The 13,589-nt window shown below is 35.1% G+C and overlaps 1 protein-coding gene across 2 annotated transcripts in view; it reads right to left on the bottom strand.

The window, feature by feature from the left end:
- Positions 1 to 13,589, bottom strand: part of GPATCH2 (G-patch domain containing 2) — a 116,325-nt gene that overhangs the window by 88,241 nt on the left and 14,495 nt on the right. The window contains exons 4-6 of one of the 2 annotated variants that reach the window (XM_064414177.1): positions 5,977 to 6,159; positions 4,800 to 4,879; positions 3,274 to 3,327 (exon numbers count right to left, since the gene is read on the bottom strand). In XM_064414177.1, coding sequence (XP_064270247.1) covers positions 3,289 to 3,327; positions 4,800 to 4,879; positions 5,977 to 6,159 — 302 coding nt within the window. In that variant the 3' untranslated portion in view covers positions 3,274 to 3,288. Of the gene's footprint in view, positions 1 to 3,273; positions 3,328 to 4,799; positions 4,880 to 5,976; positions 6,160 to 13,589 lie in introns of those variants that run through there. The other variant, XM_064414175.1, reaches the window with a different exon arrangement.

Here is a 13,589-nt window from a genome sequence, read left to right as displayed (position 1 = left end):
CACAAATGAATCAAAGTGTGAAATTCAACAAGAGTTTAGTTTTGTTATAATATAATACCATCACATTTCCACAGAATTTGATATAGACACTATAGCTCCAAATGACAGAAAATCATTAACTGAAGAAAATAGTTAATACACCACAGATAAATTCTTTTGTGCACCTCGCTACTACTGTATTATCTGACTGTATACCACTCATCCAACATAAACAACATTAAATACACTTCAACTTGAGAAGCAGTGCTCTTCCAAAAGTCGCAGAGTATCCACAAAGCGGTTTCTGAACAATATTGTAAAAACAGTGCCCAAATTACTATTTAAGGAAATATTCCTTGGATCTATAGCAAGTTTTCTTACCCAGTAAGATTTCACTTTATTTCCAAAATATTTTGACAAGAAAAAAGCTCCTGCAAACACCTGGCTGTTTCTTCAGTTAGAAAGAACTTAGAAGCAGAAATGTTTGATTTGATTTTACATTTTGAAAGCTGTTTAAAATGGCACCAGTGCTCAATGCGTCTTTTCTCCTAATGTCAACAGACTGTTAATCTGTCAACAATTTTTTTGAGAAAAGCTTTTATCTTTGAACTTTAAAAAAAATGTCATAGGATTTGACAGAAATACCCAGACACCTTCAGATAACGCATTCTGGAAATGTAGCTTTCATCCTTTAAACACACTTTGAATAATTACAACTGTGTATAGTCAAGCTCAGTAGCACAGCTGTGCAAAAAAATGAATCAATCCAGGAGTGCGAGACTTAATACAAGCTGTCTTTAATAAAATGAAACCAAACCCCAAGACACAAAGGTGATGGATGGAAAAATTGGCAGAGTCGAAAGAAAGCATCTTTTTTTATTGGTCATGTTTTTTGCACTTTAGCTCAGTGAAATCACTTACCAGCTTCCAGCCAGACAGGGAATACAAGCAGGAAGAGGTGACACAGAAGACTTCTTAAAAAAAACCCCTGCAATGTTTCTGTCTGTCTCACAGAAGAAACAGTGCCTAGAACCACATAAAGAGTAGCTAAAACAGCAGCACTCATTTTTAAAACTTACTAAAAGTATTTCCACTTTTTTGTATAGAGGAGTTGTGAATGACAGTCAAAATTTTCAGTTGAATACTATGTTGGGCAAAACATTTTTAAGAAAATGAGAAATGTCATATTATGTTTTCACTATCAATAATTAATTTTTATTTTCTTTAAAAAAGGCTTTATCCTCTCTCCAGGAATCCATCTGGCAAAAAAAGGACAACCTTAATCATTTTAGGTAAAGAGGTAATTTAGTATTCTACATCATAGAAACAAACATTTACACTTCCAACACATCTAAAGTGTTAGATTTCAGATTTTATTCTATTAAATACCAAGCTTCACATGCAATTTGCTAGAAAGAACACAGATAGAGTAGTAGAAAAGTGATATGTATATAAACTGTATGTCACTAGATGAGTGCCAAGTATATAAACACACATAAAGACCAGAAGGAAAAAAGCATTCCTTCTAAGAAATCAGTGTTTCATTCATGGAACACTACCTCTAAATTGCAGGATTTTGGCCTTTTCCTAACATAAAGCAACATGAGGCTTGGGACTACTTCATAAGGTTCTGCATATGTAATTTCAGAATTCAACCAATTCAATTCAACCACAATAGGATTTCATGCAATATACACCTTATTAAAAGGGTTCACTAAATATGAAAGTAAATGTATAATTTTCCTCATTTTAACTACAAAACTACTACTATCAACTTAGCATGGTATGAGAGAAACAACATGCTTTTCTATTTCAAGTACAGTTACAGTTGATGCTGTCACAAAACAAAGTAATGAAGATATAAAAAGCCACCATTATAGTTGCAACCCAAAACATATACGTGACAAACTACTTAATTACAGATTCCATTAAAAACTTGCCTATCTTAAATGAACTGGACAATTGAAAGGCTATAAGCCAGTTGTATTGAATATTTTTTTTTTAATTTTCTTGCTCAGCCTTTTCAGTTGCCATCTGCTGTATAACTCATTCAACCTACACACTGGAGTAGGTAAAGATTTTCAAAGTTATGTGCGTGCTAGGTTTTTTACTTCTCTCTTTCTGGTCCATTGTTGTCTGATTATTAAAAAGTGTTTTGACACAAAGGCAGTACACCTGACAAAAGAAAGACCCATGAGTTTGCTAAAATTAAGCAACTTATCCACGAAACACAGGAAGAACTTCTGCAGAGAATCTAAGTGGCAGCTGTAGCTACCTTAAATTCAAGTTTACTACCTGGTCCATAAAGAGCATCATTCTTCCTCTGATCCTCAGCTCCCACACTGCTGTGAACATGATGTGAGCAGGCAGTTTCCTTGGTCTGCAGCAAGCAATACTCACACTCTTAGCCTGTCATTTCTCTTCCAAGAAAGCACCCAAACAGCTGGGCATTAAACACTTTCTGAGAGACGGTCAGAGTATATCCAGCCATTATCCTAGCTCTTCACTCTGCCTTCCCTAAAGCTGTGATCTCACCCAGGCTTTGCTGGCTTGCTATACTTGTGAACCTTCAACCAAGCTTTTCAAAAAAGCTTAAGCCTTGACTGCATGTAAAAGGCCAACTGTATGCTCACATTCCTTGGATACAAACTACTATCCCTTAGACTGAACAGAAGATATAATGTATCCTTTAGGTAGTGTATCTCTTTTTTTTTTTTTTTAAATGTTGTCTCCCTTTCAGGTCTGTGTAAAAGCAGTGATACAGACATCAGACTCCTTGCTTCTAGAAAAGAATTATTTCACACCACAATTTTGTTCAATAACTTGAGTCTGCAGTGTTCTTTCCTCAGGATATTAATCTTTCTTAAAGCATTCTTGCTCTTCTTCACTGTTACCATCTAATAACAGTAATTACTTCTTGTTCTGTGTTATCAGATGTCACAGGTATTAAATTACTTTTTTTTTTTGTAATTGGATTTAAGTATCTAAAGAAGATTTTCTTTAAGAAGCAATCACTGACAAAAGGAAGCACACGAGCTCTGGTTTATATTTGCAAAGACAGATGCAGCAGATGCGCCCACAAACATAAATAGTCATTAAGGAGGTCAGAAAAACTGCATCTGCAGAGCTAACAGCACATCCCCTCTATTTGTGACTGCTGCCTAGTGACTCAGAAGCTACATTCACATGCCAACCTTCTTCCACAACATCATGCAAATGACATATATTTAATAACTGGAGGTAACTGAATTATCAGTTTTTAGTGTATTGGCCTGGATTCTTGTTATAAAGGGAGCTACAATACCTTAATTATATATGGGATATCTTGACTGGAAGACAAATGGGGTCCTAAGGACAATTCAGAAAACATAGCAGAAAATAAACATTAGGATTTTTTATTATATATACGCATTCACAGTATATCTTAATTAACTGAAATTTAATCACTTTTTACAATTTAGTGGAAAAAGAAGGTTTTAGGGTAGTTAAGCCATGTATCATCAAGTACCATGAAGCTAACCTATCAGTTATAATAGCTCCTATAAAATACCAGAGTGAAATTGCAATAAGCCTAGAAAATGGGCTACAAATCCCAGATATGCTCAAGCAAGCACTGAACCAAAAATAAAAATAGGTAGATAGGAAACCAAGAACTAGATAGCATTCATCTAATTCACGACTACTAACAGCAAAGATCACAGGCCAAGGTTTTAAAGCATCTTATTCAGCTCCAAATGGCAATTATTGGACAGGAACTTCAATTACAAAAACCTTGCCTCTTCAAAATTAATGAAATTTCCTTTCTATTCTCTCCACATATAATAACTCTTATATTTCTCAGAAGGAACTTCTGTTGTTTAGGCAACTTAAATCTGAAAATATTTAATGTTGTCAAATAATAAAGAATATCCTGTTGCAGTATTTATTGTCTTGGCCTATGATTATTATACCAGATAAAGGATCTCCCACATCCTCTTCCAAACATTTTTCTTATAAGAAAGGAATAGACTGGGCTATAATTAATACATTTCAGTATTTAAATTTAAAAAGTCAAATTTCTCTTCTCATCATGCCCTTCTCCAAAAAAATTTCAAAAAAATTATTAGAAACTTATTTTAGACAAAAGCTGTAGGAAAATCCAAGTATTAGTTTGCACAGAAATGCAAAGACAGCTGACTTTCTTCCTCCACTTATAAACATTGCTCCTAGGGCTGTAGGCACTAGAAAACCCCGAACATCCCATTTGTAGTTCCAGCTTTAGAACAGGCTCAGTACAAAGAAAAGCATGATCTCTATGGCAGGCACTTGAATAAGCTGCTTTAATTTTTTTTGTATATACCCTTTTTGTCCAACCACACAGGTGTAAACCAAGCAAAAGAAAACAGGGACATATTTTTCAAAACAGATTTTTGGGATAAAAAAATGACCTGAATTATACCACAATGCATCCTGAAAGTTTTTTTATTATCAGAAAAGAAATGGATTCGTTTTTCATCATAAAAGTGAAACATGTTTTCATACAGACATAAGATATATACTAAAAATAGCAACTTATACATGCACACACACACACCTGCACTGAAAACTTTTTCCTTTGCTTAGGTCAAAACAAGTACTGACAAACAGTATCAGATTCTTTCTTCTGCAGTGGGATGTCAGAATATTTAAAAAGAGTAAACATACACTCAGGAAGCATTGGCACCAAGTCTTCCAGTTCCATTATCCATCCAAAATGTCAGGGAACAAGCATTAGAGCAATATGCTTTTCTAAAAACCTCCCAGAACAGTGCACATGAGCTTACAAAAAAGAAAACACCTACCAGTGCATTCTGGTTTCCTGAAGCCTTTTTTATGTTTCTTGCTGGCATTCCATGAAGATGACTACATCTACTCTGGAAACCTACAAAAAAGTACAAGTGTAAGAATATTTTCTTTACCATGGAAGCAATAAAATTCACCTTTACACACCAATCTATCAATAAGAACTCTGTTAAACAAAACCATCTTATTGTCAAGCATTTTACTGGTAGAAACACAGAGCCCAGAATGGGAAAAGTAAGAGAAAGAATAAACTGTCATGAAAATTCTGCAGCTATTCTTACTGCCATCCTACATCTGTGCACTGTTGGCAGCATAAGCAGAACACAGCAGAACTACAGTAGAAAAGTGATTTTTGCATCACTTACAACTTCCTCATCAGTATAAAACATTAGATCTGGCCAATATGCAGAGACCAAGTCCTCCAAAGCAATCCAAGCATCTAGAGAATAATTCTCACAGAAGGATTCAATACATTCAGCGTGCAAAGTAATTTAAAAGTGATTGGACCACTGCTCAGATTTGCATTTGAATGGGATAGAAGATCCTTGTGGCAGAGGAAGGTACAACAAAATTCTTTGGCAGCAAGCTGAGGTCTGACAACTTCAATCCGTGGACAAGAGTGGGTTCCTAGCTGTAAATGCAATCCAACACTGGTAGAGCTTACCGTTGGTTACACTGGATCCACAGTGGTTGGAAGGATTTTACAAATAAAGAAAAAGGGCATTTGCTAAATTACAATTTCAATCCATGCTCTAGAAGAACCCTTCCCTCTTCTATACAAACAACATGGCCATAAAGCAAAGCAGATGGTCATGTTAGTCTTTCCAGCCTTTACATTAATGAACTTCTACAGAATTCTATATATTACAGTACAAGCCAGGAGCACAATGGAACATCAGGTTTCATTTCAAATAATGTTGAAAAATTCAATGCAAACATTGAGAGAAATAAAAACAGCAGGCCATCAAAATGACCTATTTTCCACCTTCTGACTTTTCTAGTAATTTACTTTGAGTTATTTCTCTCTAATGATATCTTAAAAATTTAACAGTTCAAGGAAACAAATTCATAACTCCAAGACTTGTCCACATTTTACATATTTAATATAATCCACAGATATCCTTCTACTGTACCCAAGTGATTCTACAGCTTGCTTTTGCTTGATTTGCTACTTACCTCTCCTCCCTGAGCGGGACATAAGAGGGAAAGTACCAGTTAAGATACTTTCAAAGACTGGGTCAGGCAATTCTCTCTCCAGTTCTGTGGAGTCTTCTTGTTCCCACCATGGAATGACCCCTGTAATTCCACATGCTCCACCTGATTCGTTTTCATGAAACCAATCACTCTGCTCATCATCACCTGTGTGAGGACAGGGTCCCCAAATCCCCCCAAAAAGAGGGAGGAGCAGAGAAGATAAAAATCAGATGTTACCGTCAATAAATACTCTGACAGGATTATTATGTCTATCACTTTATAGCTGTATAACAATTACTCTTATATAGCAGTTTTATTTGGAAAATGTTTCTCAATAGCATTGCCATCGTTGAAACATCATAAAACGTAATGCTTTAAAGCCAATTTACAATAGTGAAAACAATAATAAACTAGTTAATCCTTTTGGCAATAACTGTGGGGAAATCCATTTAAGTTACTGCACTTTACATATTCACAAAAAAACAAGCCTTAATCTCCTGCAGGGAATTAAAAGGTATAAAACTGAAACTGGTTCTTTGCAGCTGATAATGGTATATAATTAGCTTAATTTCATGATTTGTATGGCTAGTAAAAAGGGAAAACAATCATGAACAGATGTGACTAAATGAAGTTAATCTGATTAAGTTCATTTAGAAATAAGTTTTGAAAAAGTTGACATTAAATGAAAACTGACAGTATCACATGATTGAGAATTATACTGCATTATAACACAAAGTTGGTAATTTTTACTGACAGTATTTATCTATGTAGAATTTAAATACCTGGATTTAAATTAAGAAATAAGACAAGACTGAAAACACAAGACTGAAAATTTGACCTTAAAATTAGTTCATAACCACACTGGCAACTAAAAATAAATTTTTATGTTTGTTTTAAAACATGTCCTTTCATACACACCATCTAGTTTCAGAACAGAAAATAGCTTCAAAAGACATGGGAAATTTCCTTTCCTCCACCTCAAAATTAGATTAGGTATGTGCTGTACATTTTATTCTACTTCAAACTATCCAAACCATGTTTTGTTATTTCTGCACATAAATTATTTGTTTGACATTTCCATTTGTATTTGGAAATAAATTAAGCAAGAATACAAATGTAAGATTTGTAAGACAGATTTCAAGAATAAAAACGCATTTGTGCAATGGTTCATTCTCACTCAATACCATACTGGGGAAACACAAATGATGAAAACCAAAGCCAAAATTTCATGAAAAATAAAATCCAATACACTTTCTCCAAATAAACTATTGCAATGTAAAGAAAATTTGAGATCAAGCACAAGTGAAAATGTCTGTAAACATTCAATCAAGAACAAGTACTTCTAGAAAATATAGAAAAATTGAAGCCCTTCACTGGTCTCTTCTAGGTGAAACGGGATCCTTGCACCTTTAATGATCACTACTAAAAGCAAAATTAGCGGAGGCTACAGAACAGGAAGTTTTAGACAGAGGAAGGGGAAAACAAAGGTGAGAAGAGATACACAGGTCAAAAAAAGATTTAAATTTCTATGCATTCCTGAAGCATTTCTGCCTGCTCTCCCTATTCATGCTAATCCTCATTTACAGCTATGAAATTTCACAGAGGCATTCACCATTAACTCCACCCTCATTTTGTTACAGCCAGGAATGGGCTTTTTGGAGGAACTCTAAGAATACTTAATAGGGACACTGGTGGTGGTAGAAGGAGACCCACACCTTTTAATTAGATTGGTCTGTGCTTAAAATCTAAGGTTGAAATCCTTTGTTTTGATTTCCCAAACCTTTATGTTTGGAAACACTTTCCAAACTTTTACGTTTGTTAAACTTTGTCTCTATATTTTGTCATGAGAGCTCCAGATGCCTTCACTAACAAGAAACACTATCAGGAGCTCAAAAGTCATCCTCTTACGCATAATTCGTCCATGGAGATAAGCACAGAATTCTGAAATGGGGGTTCTATGATGAGTTCAGGGACAGTAGCTGTAAGAGGCAGGCAGTGCAGTCTTGGAAGAAAGCTACAATTTCAGACTGGGTTAGTGGAATGTGCAATAAGGCAAAGAGCAGATACGGAAGGAAATTATATCTTTGCTATATACCCAATAGCAGTTCTTGGGGAAGAAAATATGAAATAACTTTTCCTTTTTGTGCAACAGGAATATTAGCATGTCAAGCAATTTTCTGTTAAGATACCTTAATTTTTATGCTATTATACACTTCCCTAAGCACTTCTGCTGCTTACAGCCAAAGGCAGACTTCAGATCTGAACCTCTTAGTCTTTTTCCACATGACAGCAGCATCCAGATATACTTGGTTTTTAGCTTTCTTGTCTGTGAAATTAAACAACTCAGAATCCTCTGAATATTTTAAATCATATTATCACCTTGAGGCAAGTGTAAGCCTATTACTACTATTCTTATCCAGGTGACACCACTCACAGGTATTTTGCTTACCAGTTGCTCCACCTCGAAGGGATGCCACTTTCAGAGCCAGGGAAGACCACTGCATTTAATTTATTCCCTACCTCATACATATAGGCTATAAAATACAGAGGCTCCCCATTCAAGAGTTTGGTAACCAAACACTTGGATTTTACCCTGCTTTAATTTGCAGCACTCAAAAGGCAGCACAGTATTCATAGCAAATGTGATCTTAGGAATACTAAAAGCTGAAAACAACATTTTTGACTTCCAAAGATTCACTACACTGTCCTTTCCTCTTAGGATGCTGATTCAGCACAGGACTACAGCAAATTATGGTATTTTTCCAAGGTACGGGAAAGGTAGGAAAACCACCAGATCTCCAAAAATAGAGCCCATGCATCCTCCTAACACATTTTTAAAATACATCATGCTTGTTTATGTGTACAGTTAATGCTTCAAGGAATTACTTCAAAGTAATTTACATTGAATTATAACTGCGCTAATCAGTACAATAAAGTCAATTTAAGGCTCAGAAATGTCAACTTCAATCCTAAAATTTCCAGACCAGTTCCTGGCTTAATCCATTTGTTTTTTTAGTTATTCATAGGCCATCCCCTCCCTCCAATTACTGTTTCCCTAAATTTCACTCCATATTATTATGTCTACATATTTCTCTAACTACTTCGATGCTTCAATGTTAAATTCCTTCCTTTCTTCTTTAAGAAGTTTAGAAAATTATTTTATGTGAGCTTCTGGTGTTTTTGCTATGGACAAAGATACCTTCTGCATCACCACCAGCTATACCTGAATCTTACTTTAGCTAAAGCAGTTCTTCAGCTGAAGTTTTACAAGAAACTTTCCACTGCACACTAAGAGAAAGCTTTACCTCCCTTTCTGTTTTATTACAAAATGACCAGATCAGGCTCACCAACAGCCAATATATGCGCTTGCCTAGAACAGCCACAACATACCTGGAGAGGTTCCTGTGGAAAGTTTGCCATCAGTGTCCTACAAACACCATGTGATACTGTGCTGCTCTGTTATCCACCAACCCGCACACAGAGAACAAGAGCACAGGGTCTGTGAATACCCTGGGATTTCAGTGTCATTTCCAGGACCAGTGTATCTCTTTCTAGGTAAAAAAACTACTAACTGCTAACAGCTAACAATAATCATTTGGAAATATCAGGATATTCACTGTAACACATCCCAGGAGTTTCAAGAAAGCAGAAGCTGAAGTTCCCCCTTCACAGAGGAACACTGCATCATGCTCTTTGTGCTTTACAGAGCCACCTTGACAAAAGATATACATATAAAAGATACGCTATATAAATATTTGGGATTTGAACGACTCAGGTCATATGTAACAAGTTTTTATTTGCCACAACAGTTCAAATCTGGTGTGATTTCACTTTGCATTGCACACCCCAATTCTTCTCCATATGGAGAAACATGCCGTGTCTGTCACCTGCAGCTACTGACATGCTGTACAAGGTCCAAATTAGTTCTTCACTAGAATTCTTTTACTGAATCAGTACTGGGTCATCTTCATAAAGGACACAGCAATGAATATATGTTTAATGGAAAAATAATGAACCACTACCTTTAAACACTTAGCCACATCCACAGTGGAACTCTGACATTCTCTGACCTTCTCCAATTTTAACTGTTTTAACACTTTATTAACATAATATTCCTTCCTACTTGCTTATATCTTAAAGGACATTTCAAGTGCTGCATGCCATAATTTAAGAAGTCTTAAGTCAACTCTGAATTTCCCCAAGTGTACAAGTATAGATGAAACAGGAACACACAGTATGTTTTCTTTGCTATACCCAAGCCATAAAACTCATTAAAGAATATCCTTGCAATTTAACTATTTCTTTGCCCAAAACAGGGTATCATCCACTAGTGTCTGAGTAACAATAGTTTTGTTAACATTGTGTTGAAAGCTTAACTTGTAAAGTGCCTTTGACCTGTGTAGTGCCTTGAAACTGCAGGAGATCCTACTAGTTAGGGCTATCACAGAGTTGCTATTTTATGCTGCAATGCAAAACTAGATATTTTGGTTCACGAATCTTGTAAAATTTTCCTACACCAGGCATAACACTGCTTTATCATTAAAGTTTTTAATAATTGCAAAACTGCCAAGAAAATACAACCTCGAACAAAAGGAAAAGAGAGGAAAAAAAAGGGAAGTCATGAGGATTTCTCATACATAAGCTTCAACTGCTGCTCAGGTCTTTGAATTACTTTGTTGGCAGATTCTTCTATCTCCACACTTAAGAGCTTGATAGAATCACAGTATTTTTCCTATCTATTAAATCTTAGCCCTAAAATGCCCAATTTGAAAACCTCTGAAGAAAATACAACCCACAGAAAGTCACTTGAGGTTTCTTAATAGTTCAGCAGCTACCTTCTTCCCTCACAGTACCATCACAAAACATTTTCCATTATCTTTAAGCTTTTGCTGACTAACTTTTCAGGGTTTGCAATGTTTCACAGAATAAAAACATTTGCCACATTGGGCCTACCAAAACTGAGCATCAATTACTTCTGCCAGAAGGAATTACCACAGTGGGACAGAGCACAACAAGAGAGCTACTTGTGCCCTCTCACATGACCTAATATAAGCACTTGGGTAACTTGGAAAAGGAAGGCAAACAAGGCTTGGCTCAGATGAGGACTTCATGGGAACCAAACAAATCAAACAAAGCTGGAAGACTGGAACAGTGAAAGGAAAAGAATACCTAAGTTTTAAAAAATGTTAGATGGTACAGCACATATTAGAAGTTGAAGAGAGGATTTTCAAGTCTCAACAATTTTCTCTTATCATAGCAATTGATGAGAATTAGCATGTATCTAGAACTATCCCAATTAGAGCTACACCTGTTTTTCTTTAATCAAATCATAAAAATTGAAACTCTTCTGAGTTTCTGTCCACAGAAGATTAGGTACGGTAACAAGATCAGGCACTCCATAACTAAATACTCAGCTATTTATTTAAGTGGTCAAATGCTCCAAGAAATTGCCGCTTCAGTCACTTTCCTAGAAAGTGTATCCCAAATTATGAATTTGGGAATTAATTGAAGTTTTATAAATACTATTTGTCTGCAATAAAAGAGATGTGATTCTTGATCTCAGAAACACAAAACAAACAAATGTTGCTCAGAAGAAAAGGAACCTCTTGTCCTTTGCTACCCAAACTTCTAAGTGATGGCAGGCACATAATTTAAACCAAGTATTTCACCAGACAACATTAATCAATCTCTGGTTCTCCATTTGACTTAGCAGAAACCTGAAGTCAGAAGTGCAGAAAATTTGAAGTACAAATGAGGTCAAGCTGCTGTTGCTCTGAATATAGATATATATAGATGTTAAAGATTAGATATTGATTAGATATAGATATCCTGGAGGAGGAACACTGGTTAGACACAAATTAGAGTCTAGCTTTGAAACTACAAAATAAAACCAGCAATTTCTTCCCTTAATACATTTTAATCCTGTCCTCTTCCAGCTTTGTTTATCACACCTAGGCTTTTCCTTTGCTTCTATCAGATTGACTTTCTCCTTCCTTCTTGTCAAACTTGCATATGTCTCAATTCAGTTACAAATTAACTCACAGAGATAAAATAACCTCACCTCAATTAAGGAGAGCACAAATTATTAGTATTTACTATTGGGGGGAATAAGCATTATTAGAAAATCAACAATTTTGGTTTTGAAGTAGGATCTCGGATAGTACTTTCATAGAAAAGTCTCACAAAACCAAAGCTATAATGCAGATTTAAAAGTATATGAATTCTACTCTGAAACTAACAGTCTTCCGATCATACCCACAAAATTATTAGTTCAAAGGAGGGATTGAAAAAATAATGTTTTGTCATATCCCTTTGACAATATCTCTTTCAGGTTTATTTATTGCTTTTCTTTTTATTTGTGTATCAGAATACATTTTCAGGTCTAATGCTTTCTGCTTGAAAATTGAAAGCTAAAACAAGATTCAAATATCAGACAAAACTAAGAACTACAACTACAACTTTAAAGAACCAACACTAAAAAAGGTGACACTGTATCACTGAAAAAAACACATATGCAATTAGGAAGCGATAGGTCATCTTACATACAAATGTAGAGAACAAATGCGTTAAAAATTCCAAGTCAGAAGAGAAATTCAAATAGGGAAGTAAAACCAAATCTGTTTGACTCATACTTAAAGACTTAATGCATTGTAGCACTGAATATAAATCAATCTAAATTTTCAAAGAGAACCTAAACTCTTAAAAAAACATGAGTTAGCACAACCAAAATCAGATACTCAGGTGGGGAGGTACAATTTGTGTAGCACAAGTTATCATTGAACAAGGAAGGTAACACTTCTGTTTTAAGTAGGAAAGATCCTCTCCCTACTGAAAAGAAATCCAACCTCCACAAAACCAGATGGAACTAGAAATTAAAAATAAAAATAAAAATAAAAAAATAAAAAAAGGAAAAAACCCCCCAAACATTCCTTTAACCTAGTTTTGTGGAATGGGTCAGGATTTCATTTCTTGCACACACTCAAGTAGTGTTTGGCAAACTGTATAAGAAAATACCCTCTTGTTACCACTAACTTAAAATTTCCAACAGAAAAGCAAGTCTTAAATACTTGAGAGACTATGTTTTGTCTCACTTTTGTATCCTTTCAAAGATATCAAGTTCTTAATCCATCACAGCATAATATAGGTAAATGTGTTTCAATAAAGACTAGAGTGGATAAAAACACTAACCTTTTACTTCCACCCTCAATAGTTTTATCACAGAAAAACATGTGAAAACATTATGCATACTAAAAGAAAAGCTTCAATCTTCACTGCATTTCAGATTAAAGAAATGTTTCTCAGAGGGAAGATGTTAAACAGCTCAAATCTCAGTCTTAAACTGCAGAAAAAGTAGTTTGTTTGAAATTACTTTGAAATTACTTTTCAAAAAAACTGTTGAGTGAAAAAGAACTATTAAAGAACCTTATCAGTTTGGAAGAAAAGAAAGAAAAAAACCATCTCAGGAATAGCATGAGAAACAGTACTACAATCAGAGTCCTGTCAGAAAAGTGGAGGAGCTAAACAATTAATATAGATGATTTTTAGGAGATGCTCAAGCTTTAAGTAACTACCACATTACAGAGGCTGTTTCTCAA

The sequence above is a fragment of the Passer domesticus genome, chromosome 3 (genome assembly GCF_036417665.1).
Source record: "Passer domesticus isolate bPasDom1 chromosome 3, bPasDom1.hap1, whole genome shotgun sequence".
Taxonomy (NCBI): Eukaryota; Metazoa; Chordata; class Aves; order Passeriformes; family Passeridae; genus Passer; species Passer domesticus.
The sequence above is the reverse complement of the archived record's forward strand: the minus strand, read 5'-3'. Positions and strand labels throughout refer to the sequence as shown.